Below are 26,865 nucleotides of genomic sequence, written 5' to 3'. Positions count from 1 at the left end.
ACACGGCACTTATGGCAGACACTGTATTGCTTCATAAACAAATATGGCCAAGTTCTACATACAGTCTAACTTGTATACTTGTAAATCATAGAAATTCTGACTTAAATAGAAAATGAAGTAGGCCCTATAATATGGTACTTAACTATGTCTACAATGGTCAATAAACCTTTACATTTAAGTGATATATGTGATAAATATAGCAGCTCGGTATGATATTTTCCCCCCTTCTAAGTTGATGACTATTTAATCGAGTAACGAAAACTTCGTGTCCCACAAAATTAAATAGTACTGAATAATAAAGGTATATCACTGTTTTAGACTAAAGTAGTAGATTACTTATACATCAGGTGCGTATCCAGGGGGGGGCGTTGGGGGCGCGCGCCCCCCGGGTAAGGAAAAGAGGAGAGAAAAAAAGAGAAGAAAAAAGGGAAAAGGAGGGGGAAAAAAAGAAAAGGAGGAGAGGAAGGAAGGGAAAAGCTGATCCCTATAATATACACAGGGTAGCCAGTGACAGATCAAGGATTACGGAGGGGGTGTGCGCCTCACCCTACCCCTTACACCGACAACTCCATTTTTGACGTTTCTATTTTTCCTCTCTCACTAATGTTTCTATATAAATACTATATATGGTCTATCATAACGCGTGTGTGTGTATGGACGCCTTAAACAATTGTGCTATATGGAACCAACTGTGGCTGGTCTTGAACTCGACCGAGTCGTCGGGGTACATGACGCATTTCGGGAAGGGGGCGACCGCCCCACCCCCCCGAGCAAATTTTCTTTATGACATCGCTAGTAATTTCAAAATAGACAATGCTTAGATGCAACTTACAAGGCCTGGGAAGTGTCATTTCCAGCGATCTGGGAGGCATTTTCGGCCAAAATTTGTCTTGTACGCTTCGCGCCAACTCATGGTGGCGCTTCGCTAAGATAGTTTGCCTACAGGCTTCGCCCCTCCCTTGGCAATTACTCGCTACACGCCTGTTCGAATTTGTAAAGCAAAGAGCAGATATAACATCATATCAGTGAGTATTGAAATGCATGTTCCACGATGAACAGCCTCAAAAACTGTCTATGTGTGTAGTTAAAGGCGTAGGAGCCCAATTGGATTTGGGGGCTGTAATGACTTGCCCGAAAAAAAGTCAAAATTTTTCGCGCGCTTCGCGCGCGTTCAACATATTAATGCCAATATCATATCATATCATATCATATAAATATGATATAAGCAAGCATCGGTCGTTACAGTGCATGGCATCGTGTACCGAACGGTCCGTCAAAGTTGCACAGTATACCGCTGGATGCTATGTAAACAACCAAATGTCTTATGTAGATGGAGAAAAATCATACAGATCCATTTATGTCAAAACTCTCTTTTACAGTAGTAATGTCGGCCAAGCTTACAACTTTATTTTAATTACCAAGGAGATCATTTTTAAGCTATTCATTGCTATTTATTTTTCTTTCAGTAGGTGCCCGAAAAAGATGGGGAAAAATTTGGTCGCGGGGGCGGGGGAGGGGGGCTGCAGCCACCGCCTCCTACGAGACCTACGCCTATGTGTGTAGTGTTCGGTTTCGATATACCTCATATCGGAAATATCTGCTATTTTTCATTTCCTTCAACCAAGTTTTATAATAGCCATTATAAGAGGTTGCAATATTTATACACCAATAAATTAACTGTGTCGGAATTTTCCAAAATTTCCTCACCAACATTCTTCATCATACTTTCCTCTACTCGTGCAACTTTCACCTGTCTGTTAGGGGTTCAAGGAGGTTTTTCTATATTGCTTGTCCATAGATTGAATTTTCTGCAACATTATGGGTATGTTTTCAAGTGATTTTATTCACGAGAAATGGGAATTTTCAAATTCTCAACAAATAATCGGCTTAAAACCTTCAAAAGTGGGGCTTTCGGATATTGTGGGCCGTGACGTAGAATCACCTACAAAAGCAATGATCCATAAGACATGCAATCAGGTCCAACATGATGTGTGACTGGTGACAATCTTCAAAAAGGTTATGGATGGAAAAAAAACTTTTGGGAAATACTTGGTTCTCAGGCAAAAGTCTACATCTGGTTGCTCATTTTCAAGCCCGAGAAGTGCTATTTCCGGTGATCTGGGGGGTATCAAAACCAAAAATTTTCTTGTACGCTGCGCGCCAACCGATGGTGGCGCTCCGCTTAGATAGTAATTCGCGCCCCCCGGGTTAGAAAATCCTGGATACGCGCCTGTACATGATATGATATATACCATACCACCCCCCCCCCTCCCCTCTTGCAACAAATGTAGTACAGCCGTGCATGCAAGCAATGCAATGCAAAAACGAACATGCATCGAAGAAATGTCTATTCCACACTTCAGCTGGTATATGCATATACAGGATATGTATATAGGCTATACTGTTTATACCGATATGCAAAATGTATATGTTCTATGTACACTCACCCATTGAGGGCTCTCCTTGATTGCAAGTAACTTTTGTATTGTACCGAACCATATGGAAATTATATATAAGTATATATGTGTTTGTACGGTATAGCATGGAGCTATAAACAGAGCTCCATGGGTATAGTAAACTGCAACCATGTGGTAAAGAATGATGCATGCGAACGGGTAAAATGTAACGTTTTCTATAGAAAGTGAGTAACGCTAATTTGCATATATGTATATCGCGGGTATAGAAATCGGGGTTGACTATGTTGGGGTTTATTAGCCATGAAAGTATTATTACAACATTATTACCACAACTGCATGTAATAAACATAGGTATATATATATATATATATATATATATATATACATATATATACATATATATATATACATATATATATATATATATATATATATATATATATATATTTATATATATATATATATATATATATATATATAAATATATATATATACATATATATATATATATATATATATATATATACAACATTACGTGTTGGAGTCCATGCCCTACATACGTATATTATTTGTTGGTGATCCCTCTCTATTTTGAGTGATGGAGCTGTACATGCATGGTGTACCTATATACTTATGCTTCCATCAGTCAATCAAACGCATTCAAGCTTCGTAAATTTCTGCGACTCCCAGACGCCAAAGCTTACCAGCATGCAACGGTTCTAACTTTCATTCTATATTTACGCTGACTCTAGGCAACCAACAGGCAGGCGGACTGTTGCCGCTACAGTGTTTATATTAGATGAACACATAACGAGAGCCGGTGCGTTATAGAAACTCACTCGTATGTATTCCTTGAAGAATACTGTGCCATTGTCGATAGAGGTTGACGTTTAGTTTACCTCAAGTTTACCTTTAATGATGATATATTAAGCACGTCTTTGAATCTCAGAGGCAAACTATTGTTCAACGGCGGTTAATTGCGTTCCTGTTTTTCTTTTGCTTTATTGGCAAATTCGTTTCTTCGAGGAAATATTTATAGAAGAATTGATAATCGATCGTATATATTTCGGGAGATGGCTCTTTCTAAACAGTCTGTCATGCTGTTCCTGTTGATGGTTTTACCGCAATATCTGGCAGGTAAGAAAACAAATAATAATCATTGATTTAAAATTGATTTAATTGAATTATATGAGATTGCCGTGTATTATTACGGTGGGTAAAGCAAATTATAAGATATAGTTGAAAGCATATTCATGATTCAGACCCCCCCCCCACCCAAAAAAAGGACTAATTGTATTTTTCTTTCTGCAAATATAAAGGAGGTTGTGCCCAGCCAAAATAGAGTTCCCAATCACTAACCAATCAAGATGAGGTTTTTCAACTACAGCAAAGTTAAAATTGGTTTGTCTTTCGTAAAACCCTTTGGTGTCATTAGGTATGCACCTATATACTTAGCAAATTATAAGATATAGTTAAAAGTATATTCATGATTCAGACCCCCCCCCCCACCCAAAAAAAGGACTAATTGTATTTTTCTTTCTGCAAATATAAAGGAGGTTGTGCCCAGCCAAAATAGAGTTCCCAATCACTAACCAATCAAGATGAGGTTTTTCAACTACAGCAAAGTTAAAATTGGTTTGTCTATCGTAAAACCCTTTGGTGTCATTAGGTATGCACCTATATACTTTTGTTACGTTTTGCAGGTAACCCCTTAAAACCTGACAAAAATTGGTTTGCCATGCCTGAAAACATTATTTTAGTAACAAAAGCCTCTTGATCTTGAGGTCCCCTGGCCACGGATATCTCATGGATCTTGCAGGAAACGAGCAAACTAGAATGTTAAATAAAGGGAAATTCTCTTCAAGTTAAGGACCCATTGTTGTTAATTTTCATCACACTATTGTGATGGACTTCAAGTAGCGCTGTCTAAAAGATAAATTGGTGTGGATAGTAAGGATTATTAAGACGAGCACAAAAGAATGCGGCGTTGCTAATGTATTTGCATAAAGTCTATGTTCATAAAACTCTACCCTGTACACTTCTCAGCATAACGATTTTAACTACGGGGTGAAACTATATGTAAATAGATACATTCGTGCTGTGATGAAGTACTTGAAACTTTGTTTGTTAGTTTTTGCGATTTTGTGGCCAATTTTTAGTACCGTGTGTCCAGAGCATATCTTGGTGCTTAATTCGTTTAATTTTCATGTCATGTCTCGTCATTCAATTCATGTCTCATCAGATTCCGAATCCCCCCCCCCCTCACCCACCTGCCTCCTCCCAACAAAAGGGGAAATTTTGTCTTTCGACTTAAAAAAGGTGTAAATAGATACACGTTGGCCTCGACCGAGACCTTGTGACAACTTGGAGGATTTCAGCCCAGATTCAGCCCAGATGTGTCAGCAATACACATGTACATCTGCTGCTTTGAAAGTATATATATATATATATATAAATATATATATATATATATATATATATATATATATATATATATATATATATTCTAGATTGTTCTAGATTTTCATACTCATTACGTTTTCAATTATACTGCATTTGACCACTGACGTCGTCCATGCTACAAGTACCGTATGTTAACTATTGAGACAAATTATATGTCGTTTTGCAACTGAGAAATGTTTGACGTGATGTGTTGTGTGTTAAATCCTATCCATAACTCTTCCATTTAACTGTGTCGGAGATTCTACGATTCGGTTTTTGAAAGTCATTTTATCAAAAATAAATATGACACTTAAGGGTTTTCCCAAATCCATTCTTACAAGGTTTCGTACATCGCGAAACGTTTCTGTTCTTTAACGTGACATAGATCTGTACAAACCAACAGTTTAGAAAAGGAGCATAGTTTACATGCATGGATTCAATATTGACGAAAATGCATTAGAAGATTATGATGCCAGGAATTTCTACAGACAAGCGCATGCCACCCTACAATCAAATACCTGCATGATTAATGTTGCGTGCATGTGTGAAGGATGCACCTGAAAGATAAGTGTTACAGTTACACTTGAAAATTGATGATACTGCAGTTATACGTGCGACACTCAATGTCACGTGGTCGAACTTTGCTACCACCGAAACTACAATGAAAATTTCATTATACATCTAAGTTAGCTCAAAGGTTAACTCATTTTTAATTTTTATAGGTTAACTTTTACCTTTTATAAGTTAAAGCTACACAACAAATTTGCCCCTGCATACCCCCCCCCCCCACACACACACACTCACTGTCCGTTCCATCGAAGTGCTGCGAGATGTACTTGGAGAAGTATCGGTACTGAGTCGGAACGAAAAACTGAAAATGATTTGGAAAATAAAACTCCTATGGGGGAGGTAGTTATATGGTTGCGTTGATTTTGCTGGTATACATTTCTTATATATTTGACGAGTAGAAATTTATTTATTATTCAAATAGTTCAGAAACCGTGGAATATTTCTGATTTGGTTATTATTTGTGATTAATAACTGCTATGGCAAAGCTTCCACGGGGAAAAATTTAATAATTTTTTTAATAAATTTAATAATAGTGAACTTATTCTGTGTAGCCGATACACTGGCTAAGATCAATGGTTATTGCATACAGTATAGAAGGCTACGGGACATCTGTTGTTGTTTTTTGGTCACATATACCGTACACTTTAAGATCTTTCGTCAACCTGAGTAACCAAGATAATGTGCGGTATTTCTGTTTCGAAGGGACTGGTGATATTTCCATTGACCTAATACCATTGCATGTTTACAGTCTCAATGTACAGGGTCTGGAATTGAGAGTGATATATGCATGGGTCAATTTATTTTTCGTGCCCACGCGGCTCTATTTTGGGTGACTCTATTTTAGAAAGAATTATGAACTACAGCCTACAACTTTTTTAGCGTTCATTTGAACTTATTTCATTCTGAAATCATGAATACTTATAACTGAAAAACAAATAAGAACGGTGACCCAACCCACCTGGTGGGTGGAGGGGTTTGGGGGGGGGCATGCAGAGCAATAATAATTGCGCGAGCGTGATGCCACAATTATTGGTGACATATCACAACCACTGAACTTTGATCTGACTCCCCTCCCCTCCCCCTCCCCTTACCCTACCCACGGAACAAGCCTGTTTCGGTGTCCCTGTGATACGGAATATATGAAGGCGATCCACAATTATACCACAAATTAAACATTTTAATTACAATAATATAAGTTTCTTAAAGGTACATAAACCGGATTTTTCTTAAAAATGGATATTAGCTTCTTTTTTAGTTGGATTTAATATGATATGCTGTTAATACGTAGTATAGCGAAGTAGCATAAAACAAAACAAAGATTGATTGTTGCTATGCATTATTTTGCTTTCTAAAGCATATTTTAGGTGCATTGTACTTAGCCTCGTTATACATGCACATATACAGGCAACACCTGTATCTGTCCACATACACACGAAACGGAATACACAACTTTGATATTGATGTCGCTGCTACATCGCTGTATAGTTTACCATGAGAGGGTGGGGAGAGGGGTGAAGAGGGATGGGAATTGGTCGGAAATAAGAAACACTTCTCTAAAACAACAAATTATGTTCGAAATGGTACATAATATATCTTTCACAATGATCTTTGACCCCTCGAGTCGACTGAAGCTAAACACTTTCCTTTTTATTTAACTTGGAATGCAGAGATTATTTCTTCAGATTTTATTCCATTCAGTTGACATCATGAGGTAAAACAACATCTATATGTAACAAGAATATAGCATATATAGACATCCTATGTCACGATTAACAATTATTACATTAAAGGATAAATGTCGTATCTACGTACTTTGGCCTTCGATCGGCCCTTGATAACTCTAAAATTCAATAAGGACAAACACCCTCATCGAATTTGAAACCACATGAAACCAAGCATGATGAAATCGATATTACCAAAGTACTATATTATGATAACAAACTAAGTGAGAATATTATATTCGACATGATCACCAAAAGGTGACATCTTCATAGAAAGTGGTAATTAAAAGGACTTCTTCATGCTGGGTCAAGACTCCTTGGCCTTTATAAAGGCTGCACATATGTACAGGTATAAATATACAAGCAGCACCGTGGTGAGTTTTCTTAGAATTACATAAGGACAGGAAGCTTTTTAATTTCCTCATCTTCATACATCGGAGGTGCGACAATCTATCAGGAGAACACTTGACTGCACCCGTAAATTAATTCAGACTTCACTTTTAATAATGTTCCCTCATCAGTCTTGTCGACTTAAAGCTGAATAGATTAAGAACGCAGGCAAAATTTACTACCAAACGATGGTGTGGGTGTGTGTGTGTGTGTGTGTATATATATATATATATATATATATATATATATATATATATATATATATATATAAATATATATATATATATACATATATATATATATATATATATATATATATATAGATATAGATATAGATATAGATATATATATATATATATTTATATATATATATATATATATATTATATATATATATATATATATATACATATATATATATATATATATATATATATATATATATAGTAGATATGGTATAGGTGGTGGTATACATATAAAGATGTTAGATAGACTAATGAAAGCAGAAACTTAGAAAGAACATGTGCATATTTCATGCATGCATGTCTGCAGAGACATAAGGAATTCTTGAAGCTAGAAATGTAGAAATGAATGCTAATTGCTATTTTATTTACTGTTTCTAACAGCAATATGCATATTATATATCTAAGATATACACAATAAACGTGAAAGATGGTCCATTAAGAATATCTGTGACGCTTTAATTCAATATACGGTACTTCGGCGTATCCCGGATTTGATAAAATGTTTGAACATCCCTTTGTATATTCGTTGGTAAACCATTCAACTTGCGTGTTTCAGGGCGGATGGGGGTGTGGGAAAGGGCGGAGGTCATACGAAGTGCACCACGCGTTTGTGCCCCAGGCCACATGTTGAGTGAACGAGCTCAATATCGTTATAATTATAGTTAAGTAGTCTCTCTCTCTCACTCTCTTCTTCTCCATCTTCTTTTCTGGTTTCATCAACCTTTGTTTCTATTCTGTTTATCAAAACGTGCATGTTTTCTTTTAAGTCTTCCCCCATTACACAACTCGATGCAATTAAATGCAGTCACAGCGGATGGTTGCGTTTACATTAGGGTAATCACAACTGGAAACCAATAGAGTTATCCTAACAAATACATTGTCCTTGTTTCTACATGAAAGTTGTTCGGTAATAAAAGGCTTATATTTTGCGACCTTCATTTGCTGCCTGAACAAACAAATGTCACTAACTCATCAATGTTAGTTATGTTTGCTCCATGCATCTTATCCGTTCATTCGGTCGATTGAAGGATCCATAAATTAATCCGTGGGTGAACATTAAACATACCGAATGCAACGGCCCATTTAATTCGACTCCGCATGCTAGTCGAGCAGAAGTCATGAGGTCCCCCAACCCATTTTTTTAATGATACGTCAAGATGCATGTGATTCTTTTTTTCTCCTCTTGATAATTATGTTTGATTGTAATAATAAAGCGAGACGAGGAAGAAAGTCAATAACGATTTCCAAAAGGCAACAATTAAGATGAAAGCTTCCTAAAACAATTCACTGGAGATAAAATGCTAAAAGTGGAGGTAGAGAGACTGAGACAGAGAGAGAGAGAGAGAGAGAGGTGGAGAGAGAGATGAGAAAATAATGTAACTTGGTGATAAAACGTTAATAACAACAAAATAATGAGAAAAACTCTATATTAAACCATGCCAGTTTGTCGGCGATTGTTTTTGATAATAGACCTTTGATTGATTTCATACTAAATCACGTCCAAGGAAAATCAATAACACCGTAATTAAAGATAAAAGCGGCTTAACAAGTCCTTAATAGAAAAGAGGAGAAAGGTAGAGATATAGCGAGAGAAACAAAGGGGTTGATAATAGATGGAAACTATATCCTAATTCTTGAAAAGGTCGCAAACTTGACGAAAGTGTTTAAATCTTGCCTATGTCGTAAGCTTTTAAGCAATTATTCAGTAATAACAATTTAGACATAAAGGAAAAAGTCTCATTTTGAAGAGAAAAAAAGGAAAATGCATGCATGGCTGTGTAAGCTGAAATTATTTCGATGGCATAAGAAAATGTCTTTAAATTTTGACTTGATCTATTTTGTTATTGATCATTAAGTTTATGTCTTTTGGGGTGAAACTTTATCAGCGGTTTTTCCAGTTGTAAACTAATCGATATTGTCGAAGATTAGGCCTTGCATTTCTGACAATATACCTTCATACATAGTAACTACCATCATAAGTGAGTGGCATGATGGGTAAATTTTGCAACCGACGCTATTTTGCATATGCAATCTGAAAGCACACAATTGTATACGCAAATATATAGAAGGCGTTTATGAACCTAACTGCCTAAAATGAATACGTTATGGTTGATATAGGTAAAAGAGTATTGAAATGGCCGTAGGGGAGGGACATATTAAATGCCTCGCGGGATTATGTTTCATGAAGATGAACAAGACAGTCTACAGTGTTTGCATATTCCGTTCAATTATTTGTGTTATTCGTGTTTGTGTCTTCAGTTTTTATTCTCTCTCCTATAGGGTCATTGATGGGGACTTGAGTGTCCCTCCTGATCATTTTTTTCTCTACTAAACTAAACTAAACTAAACTATAGTTAGGCTAAATAAAACGGTTCCCATATTAACTATGTATAACAACTAGGTCAAACTATAGAAGTTCGATCTTCACTGAATTGGTTATAGATAAAATAACTGGTAGTAAAAGCAACAGGCTCTATAACGTAATGTCTCCCGTTAGACCCTCCATACTCAACAAGAGAAGACATATTCCTTATTTGTTCTTATGGAATATTGCCCAATGATAACGTCATGAACTCGGTAGGAAGTGGAAGTATCTTATGTATAATCTTATAAATGAAATTGAATTTTCAGATTAGCTAAGTTATTTTGTGCCTCTATTGCGTTAACATAGCATTGACTTCAATATATACTGTTATGTATAGTTGCCATTGTTCGAGAGTCATATGACATATCATATGAGCCTAACATGTTAGAATCATCTATAGTATGCACTTGATGCGCTGTGTCAGATATTCAGAATATCTAACAAGCCGAATCACAGAAGGCTGTTTGACAACAGAGGTATAACTATATACTTGTAGACAATCTATGTAAAAACTTCACACCTGTTTCACAGAACAGAAAATATTGGCGTTAGTCATCTTGATAGTTAGGACATCAAACATGTTTTCACCGACTTTTCATGCAGTTCTTTATAATTTATTAATAAATTTATGATATCTTTCCAGGTTTTTATTCGCTCAAAGGTGTTCGGCAATCCTATATAGTTATCTATATATAACACGGGTCACATACAATATAGTAATATCAAGGAAACAATAAACTCTTACTGCTGAGAAACAGATATACAGTGTGTAATCGTATGCTATACACACACTTAGAAACCATCTTCTTAAAAAAAAATATAATTCTAAGATTCCTTACCTAGTTTTAAAAAATTAATCTTCTTTTCCTGAACAAATTAATAATGTATATACGTTGTAGAAAACTGACATAGAAAAGATTTAATGTCGTCAAATTGAATTAATAACGAGAATCTTCAGCATGTCACGGACAATAAATAATGTTAGTAATATATTTGAACCAAAAATATACTAATGTCATATACAAAGTACATGTTATGACAATGACTCATGCATTTGATCAAATATTAAAGGATGATTTTAGGCACAAAATGAAGTTTGATAATTTGAGGACCGTAAGAAAACGACTGTTATCAGCGAAAGTTTTGTTTCTTCTACTTGTTCAGTGTTGGAGACATCACTCTTTAACAGCTGAATGTTTTCAATTATTAAAGTGGCTGAACTGCTTAGTCTAACACACAGTCCATTACATCATTTCCTCGGGGGGCAACACAAACCTCATCATAGGAAAACATAACACTTTTGTTGCCTCAGATAACATGTTTATACAAAATATATAGATTGTTCAAGGACAAATGCATGTGTTGAATGCCACGCAACAGTGCCGTGTTGTTACATGAAATTACCAGAACATGTTTTGATCGAATTATTAGATTACCAAAAAAATTATCATCAACGGAGTCTTTATCACCAAGTTAGCCTTCAGGAGCTTTTCATATATAAAACATATGGTATTAGTGAATACAGCTTTAAAACCTTATTAGCGATGAAAACATTAGTAGCTCTTACTCTAAACTTTCGTTTTATTTTGACCTATGGCGTACTATAAGACAAACGTTTCGCCATAAACAATCCACTAATCAGTTAAGGTCGTGTATATTGCAGATATACGTATACATATTCAGCACAAAAGAACGGTTCACATACTTTCTAAACGTATGCGCAAGAAACTATAGTCCTTTAATAGTCCCACAGTCATTCAACGACATCAATATGGAATATTGAGATGCGAAGGCGTTTTAGTAAACAAATTTCTCATCTTTCGTCCTTACTAATTGGACGGTGTGAAATAAATTCGATGTTCATCTAAATAAGACGAACATGAAATCATTAATTCCACGCAGTCACGCTATCTGGCCATCCGTCAACGACATGCTAAGATTGCAGCACTTGCATTTGAACCATTGGATTTTGTCCTTTATTTTATTATAACTGATAAAAATGATTACTTTCTACCAATAACCGTCTTCGAGTATACTCAAAAGCTTTACAGAGTTGTTTATAGTCCCCGGTGCATGATCACATATACGTGAAAAGTAGAAAAGTAGAAACGTCGGCATCGACTGGTGTATATATAACTCATCACTGTAGACCGGTATCCAGCAGACACAGACTCCCTTTCGACCAACGCTATAGCCCGTATGCCACAACTTTATAGGATTATGTGCACCTATATGAATACTATCACATTGTGATCATGTACTGAAGAAGAGCGTTATATGTAATGCATGTTTATATATATTGCTCGTAAACTATGCAAAGCCAATAATTGGCTGCTTAATTTGCATCTCCCTACAGCCAAATTGCTATTTCGTATCTCTGTGGAGATCGAGTCATTCCTCAAAACAAATTTTCCGTTAATAATTATATATATATATATATATATATATATATATATATATATATATATGTAATGTTACATTCTAGTCCAATTATTTTTGTTAATATTATTCTCATATAATACTTGCAGTTTCACGCCAAAACGCATGGCCGTGAATAGTGTTAATCCTTACTCAACTGTGAAACTGGTCACTGTTTGAAGTTAACTACGTTTATAAGCAGGACTCTCTATTACATTTTGTGATAGGCTATATAAGCCTTGGCTGATTAATTGTTGCGTCTTGGCTACGCTTATGGCTACATATTTATACATTGAACCATACACATGGTTACCGAATCACTGAGTAGCTAGAACAATCTATAGGATATATATAGATCTCAATGAACGAAATAATTGAACCAGATCCTAGCACACTAAACACACTTCATTACATCTCAATATAGCAATAATTGAGGAATCAAATGGCGGATATCTACGTTTGGGAAATTTAATTCTGGGCGTTTTTGAGTGACGTATTCGCACGATTATGTAGGCGCCATATCGCTTGTTTCAAACATTTATTTAATATGTTTTTCTTGTTATCGGAAGAATTGTTATAAGCAGTGAGTTCCAGTCTTGACCAAGTTTAATACAGATCATTATTTTTTTTTAAATTAAGCACAATTCTATTATAGTAGCAATAGCATACTGTACCATAAACTTCTCCACACTAGCCGTTAAGATCAAACAAACAAGGTAAAGCGATGGATGTTATGCCGATCATACTGCTTTGTAAAAGTTTGAAAGATTGCAAATAGCAACGCCTCACAGGTCGTTCTGACGCTTAGATAAGAATTGAGATTGATGGCACACTCAACAAGTGGATGCCAAAATGAACAGTGATAACATATGGCTCACTCATATATATATATATATAGCCATATATATAGCCATGGTTGTTGTAATATCACGGAAAACTCGTAAATATATATCTTTCAAGTTCTAATTTGCGGACATTATTATTAGTTAGTAATTAGTTGGTAATGAAAAGCTACGAAATTAGTAGAAACATTGTAACCTAACCGAAATATGGAAAGCCTGCACCTATATGCTATACTGCAGCATCAATACAGCGTGGGCTTTCCTCCCCCATCCTTAGAGTTTTAGAAGCTTCCGATCCTGCCGCATGAAATCCACATGATATCTGTCGACAATCGTCTAATACCATAACGTTTACTAGTTTTTGTTCAAAAACACTAAACGGAACGTTAGACATAACGCTCTTTGATGGACCGTATAAAATCGCATCAGATTAATTATCCAAGGAGACCTTATTGTGTAAATATATAATACTTTTCCCTCAATATGAGATGTTGAAAAGTTCGACCTACTTTTAGCAGTCATTTTTTAATATTGACTATTACCTTCGGATCTCTGAACATCAATGAAATATGCGTTATATGATAGCGATGACATGCATGCACCTTTGATAGTCAGGCAGAATAATTGTTCAACAGCTGTTTATAGAATCGAGATTTATAAATATATGTGTCCAAACACAAAATCAGGATTGATGGATGAATATGTGCTCGCGTGCAGTAAATGTACGCTGTTCTAGCATCTCTATGGAAACGCACATGCTCAGAGATGTTGTGCGTTCATTCAGCCTACACTCCGCCAAGTATATAAACGTGTTACATAGGTGTTTATGCAGAATATATAAAGTAAAGAAAGTAGACCATGCACGTGTATGTATATACCGATCACGCATCTTACCTTATACTGATGTTCGTTTAGCTAAATAGCTGTGAAAACCATCAAAATGCACCCCTTTTCAGATACCAAAAAATTGCTCTGTTTTTGAATGAATATACTGGAAATTATAACGGTGGTACTGCAGGATGCACCGAGGTTTTGAGGTAAATTGGTGGATTGCTCCCTTAAATCAAAGTTGCATGTACCAATGCCTGCAAAGTTCACCCTCGTCCTTCCCCTCCCGCTCCCCTAAGTGGAACCATCTTCCGCCACCTCTGATAAATTAAGCTATAAGGAACTACAGCTTGCCTGTAGCATATGACATGCCGTGTATCTGCTCTGACTTTTCAGTAACTTCAAAGAATCGAACCAACAGCAGCAAGGATTTACTACAGAGACTGTTAGACAACTACGGTGCCAAATCTTTGAGACCTGTCTGGGATTTGGAAGATTCCGTCACAGTTCAATTGAGATTCCTTCCAGCTCAACTTATCTATTTTGTAAGTATATACTTTGAATTATATTGTTCAAGCAAACTATAGTCGTTTATTACGTAATATTCGAAGATGGCGATTGAGAAATAATGGTGTTCGAGAAAAATGGTGTCGTCATCGACTTGACTACAGGTAGAATTTTATGGAACGCCAAAAGACCACAAGTGGTGATAATATAAAAGTAACACAATAATAATTAAAAAGTTAACACAATGATGATAAAAAATTATGATACGATGATAAAAGAATAAATTTATACTAGTATCATGATCACTTGTAACCCTCTTGGCGTTCAATATATAAAGAGATATGTCAAGATATTTATAGTAGCAGATAAAAAAAAAAGGCGTGAGATTTTCTGAGGTATATTTAGGCTAGAAATATAGGTCTAAAAATTATAGGTCTAAACGCAGTAATTTGAAGCTCGAAGATTTTGTTTATTGAAATAGACCAATATGGAAAATCTCTCTAATTTCACATATTTGTTTAATCTCCAATTAACAGAACGAGAAGCAACAGGAGGTAGCAGTCACTTCTATGATGGCACAGACGTGGACAGATGAGTTCATGACATGGGACCAAAAAGCAGAAGGAGTAAATTCCTTGTCGGTGGCCCTTAGTGAGCTATGGATGCCCGATATCGCTCTGTATGAAAAGTAAGTACCCCCCTTTATAGTGGGAGGGCGGTAACTTTTTTATTTTGTTTTTACTTGGATGAATACTGGGCGACAAAATGTTTACTATTTTCCCCAATCATGTCATTCTTTTTTCATTAAAGTTCACTTTGGTGAGCTAATCTAGGAGGCTGCCTTAGTTTGGTCCAGACAAATTTGATTTTGAGTATCAAATCCGGCAGATTATAACTTTTCTCAAATTGGACAAAACAGTTGGAAAATGAGAGGCCTGTTCTTGACTATATATCATTATTATAATTATAACGATATTTACATTAAATAGTTTGAATGCAATCAGAAATGAAATTGCATAATCCATATACTGGTTCACGAAAATATCACGGGTAACCGGTCTGGAAGAAAATGTTTGGTTTGTCGTGTTTATATCCTATCCCCCCACCCCACCCCACCCCACCCCACCACATGGGTATATGCATATACATGCATACTCGAAAGTTTAGGAAAACCAATCATGGATACATAATCCATTATCTATACATTCTATCACAAATTAGAAACGTTTAACTATAGACCTGTTCTCCAAAGGTTTCCAGTTAAACCCAAACCATTAAGCCGATACACAATAACGTTGTAGGTGGATATTCTGTATGGGATTACACAGCTAATGTAAACCGATGACAAGGAGCTGCTGCATGAGTTTAACCACTACACGTAAATGTCCAATTAATTACCAAATTACAAATTAATTAAATTAAATACAATGTTACCAGTCGACAACAAAAAAAATGGGCCTGCAAAAGTAAGACACTTTAAACTTCTTGAAATAAATATTTGAACAACCTGGGTTCTATAACTCTCATGTCATTTCCAGTGCAAGTGGGTACTTACTCGGATGCAATCCCAACAACACCTCATGCATTCCTATATACCAGCAAACTTGATAGCCAAATATCATATGTCATTCGAGTGCTTTTGACACGCTACGTGTTCATCAATAAACCAAAATGTATGGAAATAGAGACTGAAAATAGCAACAATTTTATTTACAGCCTACAGAGAAACGGTGTTGCTCTGCAAAATGCTGGTATACTTGTTTCGTGATAAGAACTGTTTTCGTTAACTGACCAAATCCATCATTGTCCCATGATTAACCAAGCCAAATTTGTTGTCCAATATATGTCCTATATATATATATATATATATATATATATATATATAAATGAAAATCGTAATGAGTTGGAAAATCAAGAACAGTGAAAAAACTTTCAGCCTCCACCGGGATTCGAACCACGGGCCTTCCGCTCTGTTACGCGGACACCCTAACCACTAGGCCATGGACGCTGATTGTATATCCAGAGGTTCGAAACCGGTAAGGAAGGTCGTAATTCCACTGTATATATATATATATATATATATATATATATATATATATATAGATTTATAGATTTAAATATATGAATTAAATGTGCAAATGTTTACTTTACTGCATGTTAATTGTCTTATGGTATCATTTCAGCGTCGACAGGGAATTTCTACGTTACCGAGATTTTCCAGTGTTCGTATTTCCAAATGGTTCAGTCCTTTGGTACACACCTATGATAACAACCACAACATGTAGAGTACGTGTTCGATATTTCCCGTTTGACACTCAAGTTTGTAACGTTACATTTGGCTCGTGGTCTCACAGTGTAAATCAAGTCAACCTTACATTTCAAAGTGACGAAGAAGCGACCGAATTTAGCTTTCTTCAAAATGGAGTTTGGGAGCTCGTTGGGATGACGATGTACCGACAAGAGCAGACCTTCCTCTGCTGCGAGTACCCATTTTCCCTGATCGTCTATACCATGTACTTGAAGAGGTCATCGACCTTTTACGTCAACACCATTTTGGTACCATGCATACTCTTGTCATTCATGAACCTATTAGTGTTCTGGTTACCACCCGATGCAGGGGAGAAAATCTCGCTGGGGATGACAAACCTTCTAGCTTTGATTCTGTTCCAACAGTTAGTAGCGGAAAATATGCCGCCTTTAGGTGACCAATTCCCAATAATAGGTAAGTACAGTATATCAGAAGGCCCGTTATGTATAAGAATCATACAAGGCATAACCTGATATGATATATATAACTAGTGACGAACAATACACTAAAATAAACAGACTATCCTATATCCCGTACTTTTTTTCATATTTAAAAATTATCGTTAAAGATTTTTAAAAGAATTTTCAGAATAACATCAGCATGATCTCATATTTTGCCTTAACTGTCTTATAATATTACAGTGTCAGGCCAGAAGAATGTGACAGCATTGAAAGTATATACAGTAGGCTTTATCGTTTAAGTGTCTTTCTTTTACCCATTACAAAAAAAAAAAAAATTATCTTGTGTGTGATATGGACGTTTTTTTTCTCGCAAATGCCGATTCTGAAATATTGTAGTTTGTTTTGATGACGTAATGCAGACATTCTGTTCAGTGCGAACACTGCTTATATAGATTCACATTGAAAATCTGGAAAGAAAACTATAATAAAAGTACAGAAGAACTCCAATAGTAGAATCATGACAATCCCATTTGGCTAAGATCATGTGTAGTATATGTCCCCTTTCGAGGGGAATGTTGATGCACACCCGACGATGATCACAAAGTCACAGTCTCGATGCTAGGGGACTGGGGTTGAGAGCGGATCAGTCGTTCGGTAGTTTGGTTTTCGTGCCCAGGTTCTTTCCTGGGCGACTTTTTCTTAAAAAGTATCCCATGATATTATATATACGACTGATTTAAACAAACATGAGATCATCCAAACATATCAAGATTTGTTCTGCGCTGTTTGGGAGAATTGTTTATCACAGGTACCTCTATTATTTTAAGCTAAAGTTGAGGGTTAACTTTGGGGTTTCTTCTCTTTTCGTGCTTGTCTCGCTTCAAGAGCAGATATGATGATCAACGCCCCCCCCCCCACCCCACCTTTTTTCTCTTTGGTATTTCAAAATCATATTCTATATAGCGATTAACAAAATATGATTTTGGTGTCAAAGCTATGATTTCACTTTTCTCATATTTTTCTTTTCACAACTCAATTCATATTCCATTATATTTGGTATTAAATATATAGCTGCTATTTTATATAACACTAACAGTTAAGGTAGAAGTGTTGCGTTACAAAGTTCAACCATAAAGGGATGAATAATTTCGTAAGGAATTCGCTTTAGAAATGAATTATATATTTCCCAATGAAAAAACAAAGGAATAATTACAATAAACATGTCGATGTAAATAACTATGTATATAATTGCACAATATCACGACCAAGTATAGGCCTCATAAATAACAGTTATTTAGCAAGGAGGAAGGGAACTTTTTGTGTTACTATTAACCCTCAACTATTTGCCCTCAAATGAACGGGCACTGTAATTCGTGGCTACTGCAGGCTAAAATGAGTAGGTGCAATGAACTTGTTTGTTGAATATCTTTTTCGTGTTAACGTTATAACGATAATGTCAATGTATGAGCAAATATCTATCCGAAGCATATGTTAATGTGCACGTCAAATATAGCATACCTATAGCTTATCAGTCAATATTTTGCCGCCTTAACCCGATATCAGTATAACTTCAAATGGTAAACTATAGCCTATCGGTCAATAGCATACCCTTCTATATACCGTACTCTCTTATACAAATATAGAACGTAGCCCCTCAAAATATTTGCTATAGGATTGATGTAAAAAAAAACTACTTCAACAACGGTGGATGTGTCTATACATTGATGTAGCGTCCACGTATGTTTCAGTCATTGGTATATATGTATGGAGATAATGTACGTAGTCTATAAATCGGGGAACCGAGCAATTAATTGCTGTTTATGCCGTCTAAATTGCGATCATTTTAATTATCGAATACGATTCCCGCTTGTGCGCTAAATATGCGTTTTAGTTACATTGATAAACATAATTTTCTATATAAAAAAAAGCGGGGGGGGGGAGAGGTGGAGAGAAAAAATAAACATTAACAGAAATGACATTTATAAACGTCACCTGATAAATTTTATTTTATTTTATCGTCAAATATCAAAACGAATTTTCTGTCCTAAAGGAGTCATAATTTAAGAAACCGTCGAAAACAGAAAATGCATTTCAAAGTAAGATATTGCTGAGCTATTATACGCTATATTTCATATTTATGCATTACTGATATAGAAATCAACCTTCATAATGCTGTAATTTGAACCAGTATATGATGAATTGTATTTGTTGCATTTTGTTTTTAATCTTTTCTACGTGAGTGACAAATATAGTAAGAACCGCATGAATTCTTTCCGATGCTATGTAATAAGTGCAGGTATAGCAATAAATATCGGTAACTTGGCATAAATAACGGTATATTGGCAGAAATAGGGAAAGGGTCATTTGATAAATTACAACTGGTCGATAAAATACAGAAGTCCAGAGAGGTTAAAGTCGTAATTTTACATAATATGGGTGAGATTTCAAATTTCCCTGCAAATCTATAGATTAAGAACAACCATGTACATATGTTATATTTCCTTTATTTCCAGTGCAATGCTATCTTACTCTCCAAGGTTATTCAATTAAATTTCCCCCGACTGATTTAGGGAGGGCCAAGTATACGGAAGGGCATCAGTGGCACTGAGGAGTGGTCAAATTCTTCTCTGACTGAAATACCCCGCCGAACACTTTTACCTCCCCCCCCCATCGTCTGGCGATGGAGGTGGGGTGGGCGCGGAGTGGGTGACCACTAAACCATAAACAAGCACTGCTTATCAGCAGAGTATATACTCAGCGCAGACATTATAAACAAATGAAGCAGCAAAAATGAAAAATTAATATTGAACAGAATTGAAATATAATATACAACCGATAACCTTGGTATGCAAGTTCTGGGCTCTTCTTAATGAGGTTTTTATAAGTTTTGTAGGTTTCATAGGTTGCTGCAGAGGTGTTTTCACCTACTTGTTGATGGCTATAGCAATTGCATTATAATACAAAACATTGTACTTTTGTATACCTTGAACCAGCGCCATCCGAAAATACTTTCTTGTAATACAACCGATGCAGGGCGGTTGCTGGTATATCCTTGCATTCGATTTTAAGATAATTTCATCTTTTTATACATGATGTTTGTATAGACAACATGTACTTCAATTTTGATTGGATTTTCTTTATGTTAGTACAATGTTTAGTTTATGTATTTCATATGGGGTTTCAAATGCAGAATATAATACATTGATGTTCTTAGCACTGCTAACATCCGATCTTGAAAATATGAGTAGAAAAAGTAAAAACAAAAACAAATATATATATATATATATATATATATATATATATATATATATATATATATATATATATATATATATATATATATATATATATAGTTTCAAATCCTTATATGGTACTATGACCAAACTCGTTTGCTCAAATGACAGCCTAAAGACACCACGTTTGTGATCATAAAGACCTCTATTAATGACAGTTGGGTTTGTGTTTTACTTTAATATTTTTAACAATCACAGTGAAATACTTAAAGTTTAAGTTACATACTGTATACTTATTAATCCCTTGTGTAAAAGTAAGTTGGCCTGACGTTTCGATCCTACCAGGATCTTCTTCAAAGGCTAAATGACAAGTAACAGTAACAGAAGGGACAAAAACACGCACAGAATATAGACAGGTTAATGGGCATGGTGAACACAAAGAGATAGATGTAATGTTATTAATCACTTATATAATATTCTGTCCCTTCTCTTATAGGTACTTTCTTCGCCATCATGATTGCTGTTGGATGTATAGCCGTCACAGGGACTGTGGTGGTTCTAAGAATCTTCTACAAGGGGTCTGATCGTCGGCCCCCAAAGCTTCTTCGCCGCCTCTTAAAGAGACCATTTTTGAAGAGGTCTCTTCATCGCCATACCGCAGGCTACAGTAGCGCCAGACGGCACAAGATTCACTCACGTGGTGTACTCGAAAAGCTCGAGAGAAGCATCACATTGCATTACCCGAATAACAGCGAGCTCGTAGAGTACCCCGAGAACCACGCTGAAGGAACCGGACCAGAGGTACCTTCACCCTCGAAGGAATCATCCAAACAAGCAAGTGACTTTCGAGCGGTCATGCAAGAACTTCGAAAGTCCGAAGAGAGGGCATTGGACACCGAGAAAAGAGAGATGGTCGAACAAGAATGGAAAGATTTGGCTGTTGTTATCGACTTGCTTCTCTTCCTCGTCTTGGTTTCGATTACACTGTTATCGTTGATAGTTCTCATTGTAGCCTTCGAGGTACACAAAAGAGAGAGTACAGACACACATGCAGATATGCCGTTCTCGTGACGTTTGCATATCATACCCTGGAAACAGCCAAGTATATTTGACAACGGTATGGCAGGTATTAATATATACAGATAATGATAACTGACGTTTTAGTGTATAGTATCTTACTGTGAAAGCATTCCAACAGCCGAACTATTTTTCTGAACTATTGGTTACGAGAGACATTTATAACGTAGAAGTATAACGTCTAAGTTTTTACGTCAATGAAGGGATTAATTGATTAAGAAAAACGAGGAGAGACTCGTTATACGTTATAATGTTCTAATCCAAGAAATAAGAAAGAATTTAAGAAGTGCATATCATGTTTCTATATCTATTCGGGCTTTCAAGATATATATTGACTTTTAACGTATTAAAAATCTTGAATGTTCATTTTAATCATATATACACTTAACAAACTAAATCCTCAATCGTTATATATATCGTTTTCGAAATCCTCAAAAGTACCCCTATCGAATTCATATAAATAATAGAACTCCCAAAAATATTATCAAATTTCATGTGTCATAAACACATCGCAATATATTATAAAAAAAAAGAAGAAGAATGACTTCAGGCACAGCATAACTGTGGATATATTGTGGACCGTTAACAACATTGCAACTAGTCACAGGTTGTCTTTTTATATACACTTTTATATTATGAGAAACCGACACTTAAAATATGTGAGGTTAATTAATTAAATTGGCTGGACTACTCAGTCTAGCACAATGACCATTTGGGCAGCTCCTCAAATGCAACACAAGACTTAATAGGAAAACCTATATAGTAAGTCTTTCATGACCTCAACTGATCTGTTTGCATGCTGTAACACAAATTTGTCAATTAGGACAAAATGGTATGAAATGTACATCCACAGGGTACTCTGTTGTTAAAGGGAGTGAAGACTCGTGCACAAAGAAACGTCTGATGCCGGTAATCTGACCTAGTTTCGGATGAGGTGTAACAGAAGTGTTAGACACCACCATCGCTCCTAGAAAGTACACACACAGCTTGCTACCGTCGATAATTAGACAATAGCTTACAGTAAATACATGCAGTTCCCATAACACAGTGTGCATATAGCAGCGATGGACAACTCAGGTGCAATTAAAAGATAACAAGGTATCACGTTTCATTATTGTCTGCATTTTGTAGCGACAAGAAAAAAACTTCACTTGCAAGCAACGGAAAGTTAACTTTTTTTCAGAGGTGGCACGCGGTTTGGGGCGAGTCTTCAATGCCTTTAATATGACTTTAAAAGACCATGTTTTGTTTAAGAAGTTATTAGAATGCCAGCTTAAAATGTACATTGTGACCTCACTGACTCAATCCGACGTTATCATCAATTTTAGCCTAAACGGAACATTCCAAAGATTTAACATATTTTAAAGGTGGATATCTTGCAAAACAGCCTGAATAGCTATAGAAACAATTGTAGCACTCAAAATTCTCTTTCTCGTTGGACTACGAAATATCCTGACTCAAATTCTGTGTGGAATCGTCTTTTAATATTTTTTATTGAATTTGCTTGGCATCTGACTTTTACTAACTAATCTTTGACTGCAGGTGAGTCACGCGGATGTTTAAATGGTAATTTTTCAAAAACGTAGAATATTATTGTCAGTGATTTAGAAATGTAACCTCAACTGATGTTATAAATTTTGAAAGCATTAATGGACCGAGGTTTTGGTCGATCCTAACCCAAGCATCCGACACCAATTTCTTTTCTCTTCATCTAATTATATTTTTGAACAAATTTCCGACAATTTGTAAACCAATTGTTATTTCGTTCTTGTCTATTTGCTGCCGCTGCTGATGTCACAAGTCACGCATTTTAACGAACCCCCACTAGCCCCCCACCCCATCCCCACGCTTCCCTCCAAACTTATATCACAAAGGGAATGAAACAGATATATGTTGAGAAGTAAAATCCCAACTAAGAAACGTTTCCGGTCAATAAATTGAGCATATGATATCTTCATTAGAGACCTCGCAGTGCTTTCTGTGATGTTTATACCATTTGTTGTAAACCCTTTGGTACATTTGAACTCTACATTGTGTCTTGTGACTTTCTAAAGTTAAGTTCTTAAGTTATATATATATATATATATATATATATATATATATATATATATATCTATATATATATATATATTTCTGTACAGAATTTTAGTGATTGACCTTTAGGTTTTTATAAAAGTATTTATGAAAACAGATGCCGTATCTTTTAAATGTTCGTAACCTAAGATGAATGATAAATTTACTGACAGAATAAATATCATTGGTTATCCATTTTAACAAATCCACCATTGTAGTTATTTCCTAAGTACAAATCGAACCCTCGAAGAAATGGTTACAATATTAATGAACATGTAGCTCATTTCCAAGGTTTCTCTACATATGATGCAAGTTCGACTCATGTTATCCAGGTAATACCTCGAACCTATTTTTGACGTTCTGGGTAACTACTGGAACAATGACATTCTTTGCTAAAATGCACTTATGAAGTGGAGGGGGCAATTGTGGGTGGAAAATCTGTTCATCGTCTCAATCACGTGGACTCACATTAGAAACATTTGTTATCGTTTTAAATGCTTTCACAAAACGAATCCGAATGGGGTTGTACGGATGTACATCGATGATATAGCCTATACTATAGGGAGGGGTGGGGGAGAGGTCCACGGCTAAATAAATTACAAGGTGGCGATTACAGAAATTTATGGCATGTTTTGTACATATGTTCTACTGCATAACAATTCCTAAAGGCTCCTCGACGTACAATTACTCCCGCAAATGCATACGTTATTCAAAATGTGCCCTATTTTTAGCGAGGGATCTTCTCTCTTTCGCCATATCTCAGTCGGTATGTCCACCTGATTAACAATCCCCTGTGTCTAAATGATAGATATAGTCATTTCTCAACCATTATATGTATACATTACATGTACCTACATAGAAACGTATAATTTCATTTAAAGAGCAAGCCTACAAAAAACTCTCATATACCGCCTAAAAAATAACACAGTGTAATAATCCGTTTATCGACTATGGAGCCTTTACTTCTCAATCAGAATTAACCCCCCCCCCCCCCGCCATCCCTTACCCCTTTTCAAGAAATATCAATAATCAACACTCCCTCCTCTCGGATAACGTCAGAGGACATAATTTCAATTCCGTGCTATAACCTTCAAGTTGATTTGACAAAAATTAGGCTCGTTAATTTCACTTTTAGTTTTTCACCTAATGTGTTTTTAATTTCATGTCACTTAACGAAAACTGGTAGTCTCTTCTCACCTGTTCACAATTACACATTGTATACTTATCCGTTCATCAATTTGGGGTCTTACTTTTCCAAGCAGGATTACCCCTAAAGATTACCCCTAAAGAAAAATCAATACTTCCTCTGCTCGGATTACGTCAAATGAAACAAAAACATTCATATAAATTCAAGCTGATTGGACAAAAACTTGTCTCGTAAAATTCAGTCTCCAATGACAGGGCCCTGTAAGATAAAGCACAATATTTAGCTATCTTTCTGGTCACCTTATATTCTACTCAATTGTATTGGCAAGTTCATGCACAACATGCTACAAACTTTGACAAATTTTACGAGATATCAAACGCAAATACATCAAAGAAGACGTTCTATTACATAATATAAGTTAATTAAGGGTTTTAATATATACTGTTTGACAAAAAATAATTTTAAAGACTTCCAACATTTGGGACTTTTCAGGTTTGTTGAAGTTCCGCGGCCTTTTCAGCACTAATCAATGTTCAAGAGGGGGGAGGGGGTACTGCCTACTTGTTCTAAATAGTTTATCATTAAGTTTTACTTTTTAGGTAAAGTTGAAATGTAATTGTATTCCTCCATTACTTCAACAGCAGTTAATAACTCCCTCTGTAGATCTGGTATTCAATTTTCCTTGTAAAATGTTAGAGGGCCACACGTTTCTATCCTACGGCAGGATCTTCTTCAGGGGCTTATCAAATTATCATTTAATATAGGCCTATTCGAGTTTCTTTTCTCTTTCCATAGCTCATCATACGAAAACCCCTATATACAAACGGTGGAATAGGCCATCACAGGTTTTCGTACGGATAAAATAGTAATCCTATGCATGCAGTTGCTTATCAATAAACCTTGCACTTGGCTAAGTAGTCAGTTTGTAATGGGAGGGGGTGTCCCCCTCCCCATTGAGATTGTTTTGAAGTTAAGGAATGCCTAGATGCAAAATGGTGCTATATTTCTCAAGTTTGTAGGTTACAATAATCCTTTAAAAAAGACCCAAAAGTAGTTTCCAGAAGCAACACTTGATTAAACTGTGGAAAGTTAAAACGTAACCAAAATAGACAAAAATATATGTTTAGACTCGATTTTAGTTAGTTTTTCAAACATTTTGTGACAACATGCTTGAAAAAAAGAAAAAAAAACTAAATAAACTTCACTAAAACATATATGTTCAATAACACGAGCACATGTCATGTCTACGAGAGTTGGAGCCTACGCAGTTCGCTGCTTCTGGCAGCCACACCATCAATGATATTTTTAGTGTCAAGTTTGGCCAAGATCCTTTTTTCCACAGACATCAACATGAACGCCTCAAGATGTTCTTGTGTCATTGTACTTCTCAAACGGTTATTGATTCTCTTCAAGGCAGAGAAAGAACGTTCACATGCCACCTGTGACACAGGTAGCGTTATCATCAGCTTGTATAGGCAAGCCTAATGCTCTTGTAAGCATCGGTGATATGGTTCAACTTGAAGAGCACCTTGTAGCAGCAGAGAGGACAGTATTTACATGACTGATTCCCACAGTAAAAAAAAAAATATTTCTACACAGCCCGTAAATACTGTGAAAATGGGCTGTAATTTTTACCAGGCTTCCCAGCCCAACGGCCCATCGGGCCACCGGCCAACCGGGCGTTGTCCAATGCCCGTGTGGCCAGTCCGCCACTGTATGTGAGTACAGAGTTACAAGTGCAGTAAAAACACAGGCAGCCCTTATACACATACCATAATAACAACTTTGGCGCAGACGATTTAAGTGATAAAATATCAATAATTCTTCTCTCTACCTGCAGTGATGCATATAAAACAAAACACGGCATGTTTCTACGCACTCG

The 26,865-nt window shown here is 35.9% G+C and overlaps 1 protein-coding gene and 1 non-coding gene across 2 annotated transcripts; one reads left to right on the top strand and one right to left on the bottom strand.

Annotated features, from left to right (window-relative positions):
- The first annotated feature begins 3,013 nt into the window (after positions 1-3,013).
- Positions 3,014-23,499, top strand: LOC139971460 (neuronal acetylcholine receptor subunit alpha-10-like). The gene is made up of 5 exons (XM_071977950.1): positions 3,014-3,554; positions 14,634-14,782; positions 15,281-15,432; positions 16,928-17,466; positions 21,183-23,499. Exons 1-5 carry the CDS (start codon positions 3,491-3,493, stop codon positions 21,755-21,757), a joined length of 1,479 nt encoding a protein of 492 aa, XP_071834051.1. The 5' UTR covers positions 3,014-3,490; the 3' UTR covers positions 21,758-23,499.
- Positions 16,679-16,752, bottom strand: Trnav-aac (transfer RNA valine (anticodon AAC)). The gene has a single exon. It is a non-coding gene; the product is annotated as a tRNA-Val (tRNA).
- Positions 23,500-26,865: the final 3,366 nt, after the last annotated feature.

Source organism: Apostichopus japonicus, chromosome 8, assembly GCF_037975245.1.
Source record: "Apostichopus japonicus isolate 1M-3 chromosome 8, ASM3797524v1, whole genome shotgun sequence".
Taxonomy (NCBI): domain Eukaryota; kingdom Metazoa; phylum Echinodermata; class Holothuroidea; order Aspidochirotida; family Stichopodidae; genus Apostichopus; species Apostichopus japonicus.
This window is presented reverse-complemented; position numbering and strand designations above follow the sequence as displayed.